Source organism: Balaenoptera physalus (genome assembly GCF_965194825.1).
Source record: "Balaenoptera physalus genome assembly, chromosome: 17".
Lineage (NCBI taxonomy): Eukaryota > Metazoa > Chordata > Mammalia > Artiodactyla > Balaenopteridae > Balaenoptera > Balaenoptera physalus.
In genome coordinates, this window is record NC_138895.1 from 40285152 (window position 1) to 40300759 (window position 15608).

Consider the following 15608-nt stretch of genomic DNA (forward strand, 5'->3'; position numbering starts at 1 on the left):
GAAGGGGCTTCCTAGTGTGTGGAAACCTTTCCTCCTTCACAGCTCCCTCCCACTGCTGCAGGTCCCCTCCCTATTCTTTTGTCTCTGTTTTTTTTTTTTTTTTTTCTTTTGCCCTACCCAGGTACGTGGGGAGTTTCTTGCCTTTTGGGAGGTCTGAGGTCTTCTGCCAGCATTCAGTAGGTCTTCTGTAGGAGTTGTTCCACATATAGATGTATCTCTGATGTATTTTTGGGGAGGAAGGTGATCTCTGCCTCTTACTCTTCCGCCATCTTGAAGCTCTCTCTATTATTACTACTTTTAAATTTGTTATTTTAATAACATTATTTATTTTATTTTAATTTTTTTCTCCCTTTTTTCTCCGTTTTCTTCTGAGCTGTGTGGCTGGCAGGGTCTTGATGCTCTGGCCTGATGTCAGGGCTTTCTGAGGGGGGGAGAGCTGAGTTCAGGACACTGGACCACCAGAGACCTCCTGGCCCCATGTAATATCAATCAGCGAGAGCTCTCCCAGAGATCTCCATCTCCACACTAAGCCTTACCTCCACCCAACCACAAGCAAGCTCCAGTGCTGGACTCCTAATGCCAAACAACTAGCAAGATAGGAAAACAACCCCACCCTTTAGCAGAGAGGTAGCCTAAAATCATACTAAGTTCACAGACTCCCAAAACACAATACCAGACACGGTCCTGCCACCAGAAAGACAAGATCCAGCCCCAGCCACCAGAACACAGGCACCAGTCCCCTCCACCAGGAACTCTACACAAACCACTGAATCAACCTTACCCACTGGGGGCAGACACCAAAAACAGCTGGAACTACGAACCTGCAGGCTTCGAAAAGGAGAGCCCAAACACAGTAAGTTAAACAAAATGGGAAGACAGAGAAATATGCATCAGATGAAGAAGCAAGGTAAAAACCCACCAGACCAAACAAATGAGGAGGAAATAGTCAGTCTACCTGAAAAAGAATTCAGAGTAAGTATAGGGAAGAAGATCCAAAATCTTGGAAATAGAATGGAGAAAATACAAGAAACTTTTAACAAGGCTTAGAAGAACTAAAGAGCAAACAAACAGTCATGAACAACAAAGTAAATGAAATTAAAAATTCTCTAGAAGGAATCAATAGCAGAATAAATAAGCAGAAGAACAGATAAATGACCTGGAAGATAAAATAGTGGAAATAAATACTGCAGAGCAGAATAAAGGAAAAAGAATGAAAAGAATTGAGGACAGTCTCAGAGACCTCTGGGACAACATTAAATGCACCAACATTCAAATTATAGGGTTCACAGAAGAAGAGAAAAAGAAAGGGACTGAGAAAATATTTGAATAGGTTATAGTTGATAACTTCCCTAACATGGGAAACGAAATAGTCAATCAAGTCCAGGAAGTGCAGAGAGTCCCATATAGGAAAAATCCAAGGAGAAACACACCAAGACACATCTTAATCAAACTATCAAAAATTAAATTCAAACAAAAAATATAAAAGCAGCAAGGGAAAAGCAACAAATAACATACAAGGGAATCCCCATAAGGTTAACAGCTGGTTCTTCAACAAAATCTCTGCAAGCCAGAAGAGTGTGGGAGGACATATTTAAAGTGATGAAAGGGAAAAACCTACAACCAAGATTACTCTACCAGCAAGGGTGTCATTCACATTTGACAGAGAAATTAAAACCTTTACAGACAAGCAAAAGTTAAGAGAATTCAGCACCACCAAACCAGGTTTGCAACAAATGCTAAAGGAACTTCTCTAGGCAGGAAACACAAGAGAAGGAAAAGACCTACAGAAACAAACCCAAAACAATTAAGAAATTGGTAATAGGAACATACATATAGATAATTACCTTAAATGTAAATGGATTAAATGCTCGAACCAAAAGACATAGACTGGCTGAATGGATACAAAAACAAGACCCATATACATGCTGTCTACAAGAGACCCACTTCAAACCTAGGGGTACATACAAACTGAAAGTGAGGGGATGGTAAAAGGTATTCCATGCAATGGAAATGAAAAGAAAGCTGGAGTAACATTCTCATATCAGACAAAATAGACTTTAAAATAAAGACTATTATAAGAGACAAAGAAGGAAACTTCATAATGATCAAGGGATCATTCCAAGCAGAAGATACAATAATTGTAAATATTTATGCACCCAACATAGGAGCACCTGAATACATAAGGCAAATGCTAACAGCTATAAAAGTGGAAATTGACAACAAGACAATCATAGTAGGAGGTTTTAACACCCCACTTTCACCAAAGAAGAGATCATCCAAAATGAAAATAAATAAGGAAACACAAGCTTTAAATGAAACATTAAAAAAGATGGACTTAATTGATATTTATAAGACATTCCATCCAAAAACAACAGAATACACTTTTTTCTCAAGAGCTCATGGAACACTCTTCAGGATAGATCATATCTTGGGTCACAAATCAAGCATTGGTGTATTTAAGAAAACTGAAATCATATCAAGTACCTTTTCTGACCACAATGCTATGAGACTGGATATCAATTATAGGGAAAAAAAATGGTAAAAAATATGAAAACATGGAGGCTAAACAATATGCTACTAAATAACCTAGAGATCCCTGAAGAAATCAGAGAGGAAATCAAAAAACATCTAGAAACAAATCACAATGGAAACACAATGACCCGAAACCTACGGTATGCAACAAAAGCAGTTCTAAGAGGGAATTTTATAGCAATACAATCCTACCTCAAGAAACAAGAAACATCTCAAATAAAAAACCTAACCTTACACCTAAAGCAATTAGAGAAAGAAGAACAAAAAAACAAAAACAAAAACCCAAATCTATCAGAAGGAAAGTAATCATAAAATCAGATCAGAAATAAATGAAAAGGAAATGAAGAAAACAATAGCAAAGAGCAATAAAACTAAATGTTTGTTCTTTGAGAAGAAAAACAAAATTGATAAACCATTAGCCAGACTCATTAAGAAAAAAAGGGAGAAGACTAAAATTAACAGAATTAGAAATGAAAAAGGAGAAGTAACAACTGACACTGCAGAAATGCAAAGGATCATGAGAGATCACTACAAGCAACTATATGGCAATAAAATGGACAACCTGGAAGAAATAGACAAATTCTTAGAAAAGCACAACCTTCTGAGACTGAACCAGGAAGAAATAGAAAATATAAGCAGACTAATCATAGGCACTGAAATTGAAACTGTGATTAAAAAATCTTCCAACAAACAAAAGCCCAGGACCAGATGGCTTCACAGGCAAATTCTATCAAACATTTAGTGGAGAGCTAACACCAATCCTTCTCAAACTCTTCCAAAATATAGCAAAGGGAGGAACACTCCCAAACTCATTCTACGAGGCCACCATCACCCTGATACCAAAACCAAAGATATCATACAAAACAAACTACAGGTCAATATCACTGATGAACACAGATGTCAAAATCCTCAACAAAATACTAGTAAACAGAATCCAACAGCACACTAAAAGATCATACACCATGATCAGGTGGGGTTTATCCCAGGAACGCAGGGATTCTTCAATATACACAAATCTCTCAATATGATACATCATATTAACAAATTTAAGAATTAAAACAATATGATAATCTCAATAAATGCAGAAAAACTATTAACAAAATTCAACACCCATTTATGATAAAAATCCTCCAGAAAGTAGGCATAGAGGGAACTTACCTCAACATAATGAAGGCCATATATGACAAACCCACAGCGAACATCGCTCTCAATGGTGAAAAACTGAAACCATTTCCACTAAGATCAGGAAAAAGACAAGGTAGCCCACTCTCATAGCTATTATTCAACATAGTTTTGGAAGTTTTAGACACAGCAATCAGAGATGAAAAGAAATAAAAGGAATCCAAATTGGAAAAGAAGAAGTAAAACTGTCATTGCATATGACATGATACTATACATAGAGAATCCTAAGGATGCTAGCAGAAAGCAACTAGAGCTAAACAATGAATCTGGTAAAGTAGCAGGATACAAAATTAATGCACAGAAATCTCTTGCATTCCTATACATTAATGATGAAAAATCTGAAAGAGAAATTAAGGAAAGACTCCCATTTACCATTGCAACAAAAAGAAAAAAATACCTAGGAATAAACCTACCTAAGGAGACAGAAGACCTGTATGCATAAAACTTATAGTTTATAGACACTGATGAAAGAAATTAAAGATGGTACAAACAGATGGAGAGATATACCATGTTCTTGGATTGGAAGAATCCACATTATGAAAGTGACTATACTACCCTAAGCAGTCTACAGGTTCAGTGCAATCCCTATCAAACTACCAATGGCATTTTTCAAAGAACTAGAACAAGAAATTTCACAATTTGTATGGAAACACAAAAGACCCCAAGTACCCAAAACAATCTTGAGAAAAAGAAAAGGAGCTGGAGGAATCAGGCTCCCTGACTTCAGACTATACTACAAAGCTAAAATAATCAAGACAGTATGGTAGTGGCACAAAAACAGAAATATAGATGAATGGAACATGATAGCCCAGAGGTAAACCCATGCACATATGGTCACCTTATCTTTGATAAAGGAGGCAAGAATATACAATGGAGAAAGATAGCCTCTTCAATAAGTGGTGCTGGGAAAACTGGACAGCTACATGTTAAAGAATGCAATTAGAACACTTCCTAACACCATACACAAAAATAAACTCAAAATGGATTAAAGACCTAAATATAAGGCCAGACACTATAAAACTCTTAGAGGAAAACATCGGCAGAGCGATCTGTGACATAAATCACAGCAACAGCCTTTTTGACCCAGCTCCTAGAGTAATGGACATAAAAACAAAAATAAACAAATGGGACCTAATGAAACGTAAAAGCCCAGCAAAGGAAACCATAAACAAGATGAAAAGACAACCCTTGGAATGGGAGAAGATATTTGCAAATGAAAAAACTGACAAAGGATTAATCTCCAAAATATACAATCAGCTCCTGCAGCTCAGTATGAAAAAACAAATAACCCAATTCAAAAATGGGCAGAAGACCTAAATAGACATTTCTCCAAAGAAGACATACTGATTGCCAACAAACAAATGAAAGGATGCGCCTAAATAGACATTTCTCCAGAGAAGACATACTGATTGCCAACAAACAAATGAAAGGATGCACCTAAATAGACATTTCTCCAGAGAAGACATACTGATTGCCAACAAACAAATGAAAGGATGCTCAACATCACTAATCTTTAGAGAATGCAAATCAAAACTACAGTGAGGTATCACCCAACACTGGTCAGAATGGCCATCATCAAAAATCTACAAACAATAAATGCTGGAGAGGGTGTGGAGAAAAGGGAACCCTCTCTCACTGTTGGTGGCAATGTAAATTGATACAGCCACTATGGAGTACAGTATGGAGGTTCCTTCAAAAACTAAAAATAGAACTACCATATGACCCAGCAATCCCACTACTGGGCATATACACTGAGAGAACCATAATTCATAGAGGGTCATGTATCACAATGTTCACTGCAGGACTATTTACAATAACCAGAACATGGAAGCAACCTAAGTGTTCATTGACAGATGTGGCACATATATACAATGGAATATTACTCAGCCATAAAAAGAAACAAAATTGAGTTATTTGTACTGAGGTGGATGGACCTAGAGTCTGTCATACAGAGTGAAGTAAGTCAGGAAAAGAAAAACAAATACCATATGCTAACACATATATATGGAATCTGAAAAAAAAAAAAAAAGTTTCTGATGAACCTAGGGGCAGGACCTGAATAAAGTTGTAGATGTAGAGGGTGGACTTGAGGACATGGTGAAGGGGAAGGGGAAGCTGGAACGAAGTGAGAGAGTAGCACTGACATATATACACTACCAAATGTAAAATAGATAGCTAGTGGGAAGTAGCTGCATTGCACAGGGAGATCAGCACATTGCTTTGTGACCACCTAGAGGGGTGGGGTAGGGATGGTGGGAGGGAGATGCAAGAGGTAAGGGTTATGGGGATATAAGGGTACGTATAGCTGATTCACTCTGTTATACAGCAGAAACTAACACAACATTGTAAAGCAATTATACTCCAGTAAAGATGTTAACAAAAACAGTCAATATAATTTTAAACAAATTTTATCACATTCTGGTGCTTTTCAAAAACTGTTAACTTTTCTTGAGCACATTATTTTTGTATATATACACTAGAATCCTTTTTCATACAATAGGAGTTTACAAATCTAATATCTTTTTTTTTTTTTTTGCTTCTGTATCCTCATTAAACCTATGAACAATATTTTGTGAGTAAATTAATTCTGCCATGCACTTTAATGTGTTTTGTGGGCTATTGCCAACTAATATGTCAGAGACTTTCAAAACATAGTCTTACTTTTCAGTAGCTGTTAAGAGACTCCAACAAGAGCACACAAGGAAGGTTCTGATGTTTCTGAAGAATGCTTGGGACACAATTGTAAATGTAGTAATAGAGACAGAATAAAATAAAACAAATTGGTTGTGTTTAAAACATTTCTTTGTCTCCAGTTATTTAAAAAGCTGATATTTCTTGAAATAAAAAGATCCAAGAAATCAGAGGTACATGCAACTGTAACGTAACGTCACTGGGAAATACTATTCAGTAAACCTGGATTAACCTTTCATAATTAGCACTTCTCAGCCCAAGAAAACCCAAATATTCCACCCTAATTCCATTGTAACAAAATCCCTATAAGGTAAGTCATAAAAGCAACATTAACCCCTTCCAAAGCAGAGAAACAAAAATGTAGCACTATTTTCTACCGTGAAAGAAAGTTCTGGGCTGGCCATTTACATTATAGGATCTCAGATTTCAGTAAGGATTAAAGGCTGTATATTTTAAACAAGAGACATATAGAAATATCATGAAGATATTAGGACCCCTTCCCTACTTCTCCCGTACTCCATATACCACATCTTAACATGGCCAGCATAGATAAATTTAAGGATTTTCTTTGGACCTCAGAAAGTCTACCTTAAATTACCCAAGATTCAAAAAGCTCCACTTGTCACAGTAGTCATAAAATGCAGGCAGATTATCTGGGCCTCTTTATAAACTGATTTCTTTGTGTAAATATCTGAGGAAAAGAGGGGAAAGAAGTGCCTTGTTTGGATTGCAGAGTAAATTTAATTTTTCCAAATCATATTCACATCCATGTATATAAGTGAGTGAACCATTTAGCTATTGCTATATAGCAAACCACCCAAAACTGAATGGCTTAAACCACAATTCTGCATGTAGGCAATTTAGGGCGAGATCATTTTGGTGGTCTCAGCTGGCTCCCTTTTGGCATCTGTAATCAGCTGCATGCCAGCTTTACTGATAATAGCTGGGCTTTCTCATATGTCTAGGACCTCAGCTAGGATGAATCCACTGACTCAGCTTTGTTCTATGTGGTTTTAATCCTCCAGCATAGGGGTTGGCAAAACTACAGCTCACTGCTTGTCTTTATATATAAGGTTTCACTGGAATAGAGCCATACCCATTTGTTTATTTATTGCCTATGTTTGCTTTCACAATAAAACAGGGGAGTTGAGTAGTTGTGACAGGAACCATACGGCCTTCAAAGCCTAAAACCTTTACTATCTGGCCCTTTACATAAAAAGTTTGCTGACCCCTGCTCTAGCAGGGCTCATTTACATGACAATGTCAGGGATCCAAGCCAAAGAGTGGAAACGCACAAGGTCTCTTGGGGCCTAAATTTGAAACCACCACAGCGTCACTTCTGCCACGTTCTGTTGGCCAAAGCAAGTTAGAAGTCCAGCCCAGATCCAAGAAAAGGGGGAAATAGAATCCATGTCTAGATGGAGAAGTGAAAAGTCACATTTCAAAGGGCATGGGTTCAGGGAGTAGTGAAGGACTCTGGTCATATTTACAACCTGCCTCACTAGATCACATAACAATTGCCTTCAGACTAAAAGAATTATGATGGAATAGGTGGATATATTTATAATATTTCATTAGGAAAGCCCATAAGAATCATGTGAGTCACTGTTTGTCAAATATCTGACCTGTAGATTTTTGTCAAAAGGATGTATCCATAATTATTTTGGTAGAGATTATCTTTAACTCTTAGTCATTGATATTAAAACTAGGTCCTGGGAGAGTCAGATAGGAGGCTGATTGTTCATTATACAATTTAGGAGATAGTTATTGACTTTGATTCCTGATCCTGAAGGGAAATAAGATAAAGCTCAATTAAAATTACTGAACTCATTTAGCTGACTAGGTTATGGAAACAAATAGACCCAAGATGTAGGATGATTCCAATGCAATAAAAGTTTTCCTAGTAAATAGTCCTCACAATGATTCAGGGACACAGACTTCTCTCACCTGTGGGCCTGCCAGTCCTAAGGCAGGTCTTCATCTTACTAGCAGAAAAGAGAAAGAGAAGGTGGAGGAGGCTCACATCCTTCCTGAAAGTCTTAGCTCAAAAGTAGTACACAGCACTTCTGCTCATATTCTGTTGGTGAGAACTCGTCAGTTGGCTACACCTAACTTCAAGGGATAATGGAATTTGTAAGTCTAACTCTATACCTAGAAAGAAGAAAGCAATGGATTTTGATGAACAGTTTGGAGTCTGTGCCATAGTCTACCTTCTGGTCATCAGATGTTCATTTGCATCTTTCTTTTCACATTTATAGAACACATTACCTTCACAAGGGAGACCACCCAAAGTCTCCTCCAGTTACTGCTTCTAGCTCAAAATCCAGGATCCCTGGATGATGTTTAGTCTTCTCTGTAAGGTCAGGATGTAGCCCTTTAAGGTCTGAAACCCCCAACCCCTGCACACACACAGATAAAATATACAATGATAAAACTAGGCCAGGATAAATGCCATAAAACTGCCACTCAGAAAACAGATGAATAGGAAATACACAACATTCACGGGTTAGTTGCAACAATGAATTCATACTGGGAAGGTATTTTAATGAAGGAAGTTCCACTATTAGACACCAGATCTCCATTCTGAGATCTAGTTAATGAAGGAAGTTCCACTATTAGACACCAGATCTCCATTCTGAGATCTGGTTAATGAAGGAAGTTCCACTATTAGACACCAGATCTCCATTCTAAGAGGAACTCTGTTTTCTGTTCTGCTTTAAGAGTTTCTTCTTGGTCCATTATCATCCATGACCACACCTGAGTCAGCCCATGGTGGAACATTACCTTTCTTAGGGGTTATGCAGTATTCACAGCCTGCTTCCTGCTCATATGAGTTTGGGGCCCAAATATTATTTTAAGCCTTAAATAGTCAAAGGATTTTAACACAAGGATCAAAATTTATTTGGCGATACAGTTGGTCAAAATTTTAGTAGAATTCTGATCAATTTACATACAATAAGTTTCATGGGCCATACTTAAAATTACTTCTTCGACACAGTGTTCAAGACTTGTTTATTTCTTTGCTAAAACCTATGAAGACAAGAATTCTATCTTAATCCATCACTGTATACTAGAATCCAGCATTTACTAATTCCCTGTAGGAACACAAAGTAGGAACATTTGTTCAATATAAAAAGTGCCTAACATAATACCTACAATATAATCAGTGTTCATCCAATGGTAGCTGTTAACATTAAGAGAGAAGTTCATTGGAATAGGAGATAGCAAACCAGAGGCTTAATTCTAGCTCTACTGCTACATAGCTGGGTAAGATCATGCAAGTTAGTTTCCTCATATTCTAAATCTTTCTCACGTTATTGTTGTTGCTTTGCACTTTTATAATTCACTTCCAATCCTTGTTTTTTTTTGCACTTTTATGATTCACTACCAAAAATTGATGAGGAAAGGACTAATCTTGAGATCAAAATACCATGAGAAGCCCATAGGCAGATCTTTAGGAAAGTATTCAAACTACAGGTGCTATAATGGTAATAGGATTTGTTACAAGAATCAGTTGTCATCTAACCCAGCATGATCCATTAAACACAGGTTTCATCTAATGCCATGAGATTTGAGTGGGGCCTATTATAGGTGGTTAATTGTTTGAGAACTCTGTGATGGTTTATGTAGCTTTGGAAATGCCTCAGTGAACACATATTTTTTGAAATTTGGTTGTAATGAAATTCATAATATGTCTAATATCACAAAATAGCCAAGGAGAAGCTGGAGCTGTGCATTGTGTACAATAGAACTTCTCTTTAAAATTTGGTAAGTGACTTTAGGTCAGTGATCCCAACCCTGGCTGCACATTAAAGTCATTTGGAGAGGTTTTTATATATACCAGTGCCTGGACCCCACTCCAGAGATTCTGATATAAATGCAATTTTAAAACCTCCCCAGTGATTCTGATGGAGAACCACTGCTTTTAAAAGGGAAATATGTCATCATGAAGGACACCTTTTTTAGTGCCTGTTACTAGAGGCAAGAAAATATCCTGCCTATACTACAGCTTTTATACAGTGTTATTACTTGGACTAGTCATGGCCTTTTTAGTCATTTTTAGATGAAAAATTGTTTGTTTTGTGAGGAGGGATGGGATGAGCAGTAGGGGTTTGGCTTAGGGAGGCTCCATGATAGTCAACACAGTAACACTTGCCCCTTCCTCTGCAGCACATCATGCTTGTGCAGCGTCAGATGTCTGTGAGAGAACAGGACTTGGAAGAATTCCAACTCGCTCTGAAACACTATGTGGAGAGTGCTTCCTCCCAAAGTGGTTGCTTGCGGTAAGTGCTCCTGCTCATGTGTCTTAGATGAGGGTGGGGTCTGGAAGACTGTTATTTGAGAATCTTCATCTAAAGTTATGATGGTCATTCTAGCCCTTGGGGTGATGCATTTTGCAGAGTTAAACAGGCTGTTTTCTCTTTTATCCTTGGACTCTGAGTGGATTTGAGCATTAGGAGCACCAATGGAAGTCAAATAGACTGAAATTCCTCCTTTTACATCCAGGCAGACTCACACTCTGATTTAAATCATCTCTGGTATATGAGGCCTCAACTCTAGTGCATCTAGCTCTGATTGCTACCTTGAGAGTGCGCCCTATGGCCTAATAACCACCATTTCAGCCATTCATTATGAAGTTACACCATCTCTGAAGTCTTGATGGCAGGACTTTGTCATTAAAAAAAAAAAAGTTATTTCCATGGCCACTCCAGCTCAGCCTTCTGTTATCTCAGGCTACTAAAATATAAACTATACCTCATCTTCAGTTTCTCTACTCCAAGTAGTCCAATAAACAACTACAACAATTATAATCTTCCAGAAACAATTATCATAGAATTCTCTTACTCAGAAACCTGCAATAACTATCTAATAAGTATCTTATCAAATGCCAGAAGTTTATCCTGACCCTACAATTATACTACCAACAGACCCCAGAAATCCATAGCACTGCTACCATTTGTTCTCCCTCACCTGAACACTATGCCTCAACAGTGCCCAGCTGCATATTGCCTTTCCAGCATAATCTATTGTCTTACCGCTGTGCCTTCGATCTGGCCACTCTCCTTCCCAGAAGTGTGCACCCAGCTTCAGGTCTCTGCCAGCCCATGCTCTACCTTAATTCCAAAGATCAAACTCACCTGCTCCTGGAAAACTGCCACAACCAAATCCACCCCTACCTTAGGAGCTTGTTTAAATTGTATTTCACAATACTCTTAGAACATTGGGAAAGCTTTTTAGCACATGTGTGCATGCATGTATGTGCACATAGAAACACATACTTTATGTCTCTTTGGTGTTCCTCCCAGTAATTACTAGTTATATTTTATTCACACTCTGGCAGAATACTTCTGCAGCTAAGAAGTCTGGCTCTGGAATTATGCATGGGTTGTATTAACTTTGTGGGTTTAGGAAAGATCCTTACTTGCTCTAAGCCTCAGTTTCCTCATAAAGTGGTTGAGAGGATTAACTGAGTGCCTCTCATCCACTGAGGGCCAGGAAACATGAGCTGGGATTACTGCTGCACTTACTATTCCTTCCTTGTTTTCTGGCTGGCTAACCTCCTTTATAGAGTAGAATAGGACTTGCTCAGTGCCATTAATGACATACAGCTCCCGATCTTCCCAGTAGTGCCTGATAACAGGCACTACTTTTTTTGCTATTGTTACTATACTTCACGACCGGCCCAAATCAAAACCCCATTTTAGTCTTTTTATTTCAGTGACTTAAAAGAGATTTGCCAAAGTGAGAGTATACGTAGTTTTAAAAAGCCTACTCATTTAAAAATAAAACTGATGTTTTGGAGAATGCAGAAAGAACATATACGGTCCACAGTGTAAACTGCAAAAAGTAGAGCTCAGTAAACTCCTTTTGGTTAGTGAGGCTATAAAGAAAATAAAATCTGGTTTGGGGTATCACAATATCCAGGAATAGAGTAGATATTTTACATTTACAAAAATGGTAAAAAGTTTTACTATTTTTAAGGTTCAGAAACACTGATTTAATGTGTGTTGGGAAAATGACCTAAAGTGACTAGAACAGCCACAGGGTGAGGAAAACAGGCTGTGGGAGAGTAAGAGAGTAGATAGATTTATGTTGCCTGATGCAAACTCTGTTCTCTCAATGAGGAGGAAAAATTGCTCCCTAAGCTCCAGCTGTGAAGTAAAGGGAAGGAGAGTATCCTTTTCCTGTAAGATAAATTGAGACTCTAAGACTCTCCTTTTCCTTTGCAAGACTGCTTTGTTTCTCAACAACTCTTCACTCCTTATTGCATTTCAGCTTTCTTTCTTTTACTGGAATTACCAAAAAGTAGACTCTATCAGAAGAAATGAGCATCAGAGAATCACCACAAAGAAATGGAAAATATGTGGAATACATGTTATGCTGGTGTGCCTATCTAAATTCAGTTGTATTAGTTGATCAAATTTAATCTTCTATCTGTATTAATTGATGAACAGTCAAATGGGCCACTCATGTCATCAGTCATGCTCTAATGCACTCAGTGTGATTGCCTGGGGCTTGGCTGAATTATCTGTGAATTATCAGAGTTTTGCAGTTTCTTCTCTCACAATGTTTGGCTCAGCCTCTCCATGGTTAGAGAGGAAATGCTGCTATAAAATAAAGTAGAAATTAAGGATTTATGAGATTAGGCATTTTGTTTCCATTTTCTTATTTAATCTTCACTGCCATCATCTGAGGTTTGTATTACATCCAGTTCAGGAGGAAATAGGCTCAGATGGGTTAAACAATTTGCCTGAGTTTGTCTGACTCCAAAACCCATGTTTAATCTTTCTTGTCAGTACTTGGTCATCCTTGAATTAGAGTTTCCTGGACTTTACATGGTTAACCAGGAATAGAATAGACAACATCCCTTTTGTTCCAATTATAAGGTCTTATTTTCTTAAATTCAAGGCACTGAACTAGTGAGGCTTTGCCCTCTAGGTATTTGACTAGGACACTCAGAGGTTTGGGGGGCTGACAGGGCTTCTGTTAGTCAGTCAACTGAATTTAAAAATGAATTACTCATCACTAATCATTAGAGAAATGCAAATCAAAACTACAATGAGGTATCACCTCACACCTGTTAAAATGGCCACCATCAAAAAATCTACAAACAATAAATGCTGGAGAGGGTGTGGAGAAAAGGGAACCCTCTTGCACTGTTGGTGGGAATGTAAACTGATACAGCCACTATGGAGAACAGTATGGAGGTTCCTCAAAAACCTAAAAATAGAACTACCATATGACCCAGCAATCCCACTATTGGGCATATACCCTGAGAAAACCATAATTCAAAAAGAGTTATGTACCACAGTGTTCATTGCAGCTCTATTTACAATAGCCAGGACATGGAAGCAACCTAAGTGTCCATCGACAGATGAATGGATAAAGAAGATGTGGCACATATATACAATGGAATACTACTCAGCCATAAGAAGAAATGAAATTGAGTTATTTGTAGTGAGGTGGATGGACCTAGAGATTGTCATACAGAGTGAAGTAAATCGGAAAGAGAAAAACAAATACCATATGCTAACACATATATATGGAATCTAAAAAAAAAAAAAAAGGTTCTGAAGAACGTAGGGGCAGGACAGGAATAAAGACACAGACGTAGAGAATAGACTTGACGACACAGGGAAGGGGAAGGGGAAGGGGAAATTGAGATGAAGTGAGAGAGTAACATTGACATATATACACTAGCAAATGTAAAATAGATAGCTAGTGGGATGCAGCCTCATAGCACAGGGAGATCAGCTCGGTGCTTGTGACCACCAGAGGGATGGGATAGGGCGGGTGGGAGGGAGATGCAAGAGGGAGGAGATATGGGGATGTATGTATACATATAGCTGATTCACTTTGTTATATACCAGCAACTAACACAACATTGTAAAGCAATTTTACTCCAACGAAGATGTTAAAAAAGTTACTGAAAAACCCAAGCAGAGCAATTGTGTGACCCATGTATAACACACACACATTTTTTGATTACTCTTGTCACATATTTTGTAATCATGAAGGCTTATTTAATCCCTGTGTTTGGCACGAGGAGGTACCAACTGAATATATGTGATGTACACAGTGTATTCTCAGAACCATGCTTGACTTCGGGAAGTTGAGAATAGTTTCTGCTTCCAAGGATCTAGGAAACCAGTTGGGAAAATAGGATACTCATTCTTGAACAATTAAAGCCATGTTCTTGGCCTTAATTTCACAGCTGTTAAGTAGAATAAAATGATTTCTGAAGTCACTCTCAGCTACCAAATTCTAGAATTTGTATGTATTCTAAACTCCATGTCAAGGATGTAGGTAACATGAATGTGGAATTGCATTGTAAGAATCAACCCTGGGAGTTGTACTATGGCCAAAGAAACATCCTTAAGAACTCATGGTACCCTGTGGCACATTGAACCATTAATTTATCAGCATTTTTATATAGACAAAATAAATGCATCGCTGTAGTGTGGTGGAGAATTGTGGGAACTATCCCTCCTGTGTGCCCTTTACTCCAGTGATTAGGCTCTGTGAGTTAAGGTAGGCCACCTGGGGAACAGAGGAAGCCAAGACGAAGTGTGTCCTGTTCCTGATGAGCCAAGCTACCTTAGGTAAGATGTTTAACCCCAACCGTTCCTGAGCTACATCATTTTTCCCCATTTCACTGACATTTTCCAGCTCCTGGAATGTTCAAGGTCTCCTGGAGCTCAGGGCTGAAGCTCTAAGTGACCTTATCCAGAGACAGCTTAGCCAAAGAATTCTTGCCTTAGCCAGTGAGTTTCTGAGTGCCACAGGAAGTATGAATACATTGAGGAGGAAGACTGAGGGTGTTTAAGTTAGTACAGTCACAAAGCAAAAGCTCAGAGTTACATCATGTAATTTTAAGTTTGCAAATGATTGAAAGCTAATCCTTCAAGCCCTAAGCCCTTTTAACAGAAATATTGCTGGCTGAAATTTCTAAAAATTTTATCATTAACCTTTTCTTGCTGTCTCAGTGTCATCATTGCATATGTATTATTATCTGTATTGTACAGTCTCAAATATCAATGTCCTTAAATGTCATTGCTGTGTATTGGTCGGTTTTGCCCTTAATTGAAAGCACCCAGTCTGTAGAAAAATTTTGATTAGCATTTTCACCCATAGTCCTTTGAGACACAATCTGAACTGGTCTTTCAACTCTTCCATCTGGCTCTTGACCAGATGGCCTACAG

General features: G+C 38.0%; 1 protein-coding gene and 1 long non-coding RNA gene across 3 annotated transcripts in view; both read left to right on the plus strand.

Moving 5' to 3' along the window:
- Positions 1-15608, plus strand: part of LOC309647170 — a 473470-nt gene that overhangs the window by 365884 nt on the left and 91978 nt on the right. The gene's annotated exons all lie outside the window — the stretch shown is intronic.
- The window catches only part of NECAB1 (N-terminal EF-hand calcium binding protein 1), an 88382-nt gene that overhangs the window by 64435 nt on the left and 8339 nt on the right, over positions 1-15608 (plus strand). For both annotated transcript variants that reach the window (XM_082434195.1, XM_082434196.1), the window contains one exon: positions 10576-10688. In XM_082434195.1, coding sequence (XP_082290321.1) covers positions 10576-10688 — 113 coding nt within the window. The remainder of the gene's footprint in view (positions 1-10575; positions 10689-15608) is intronic.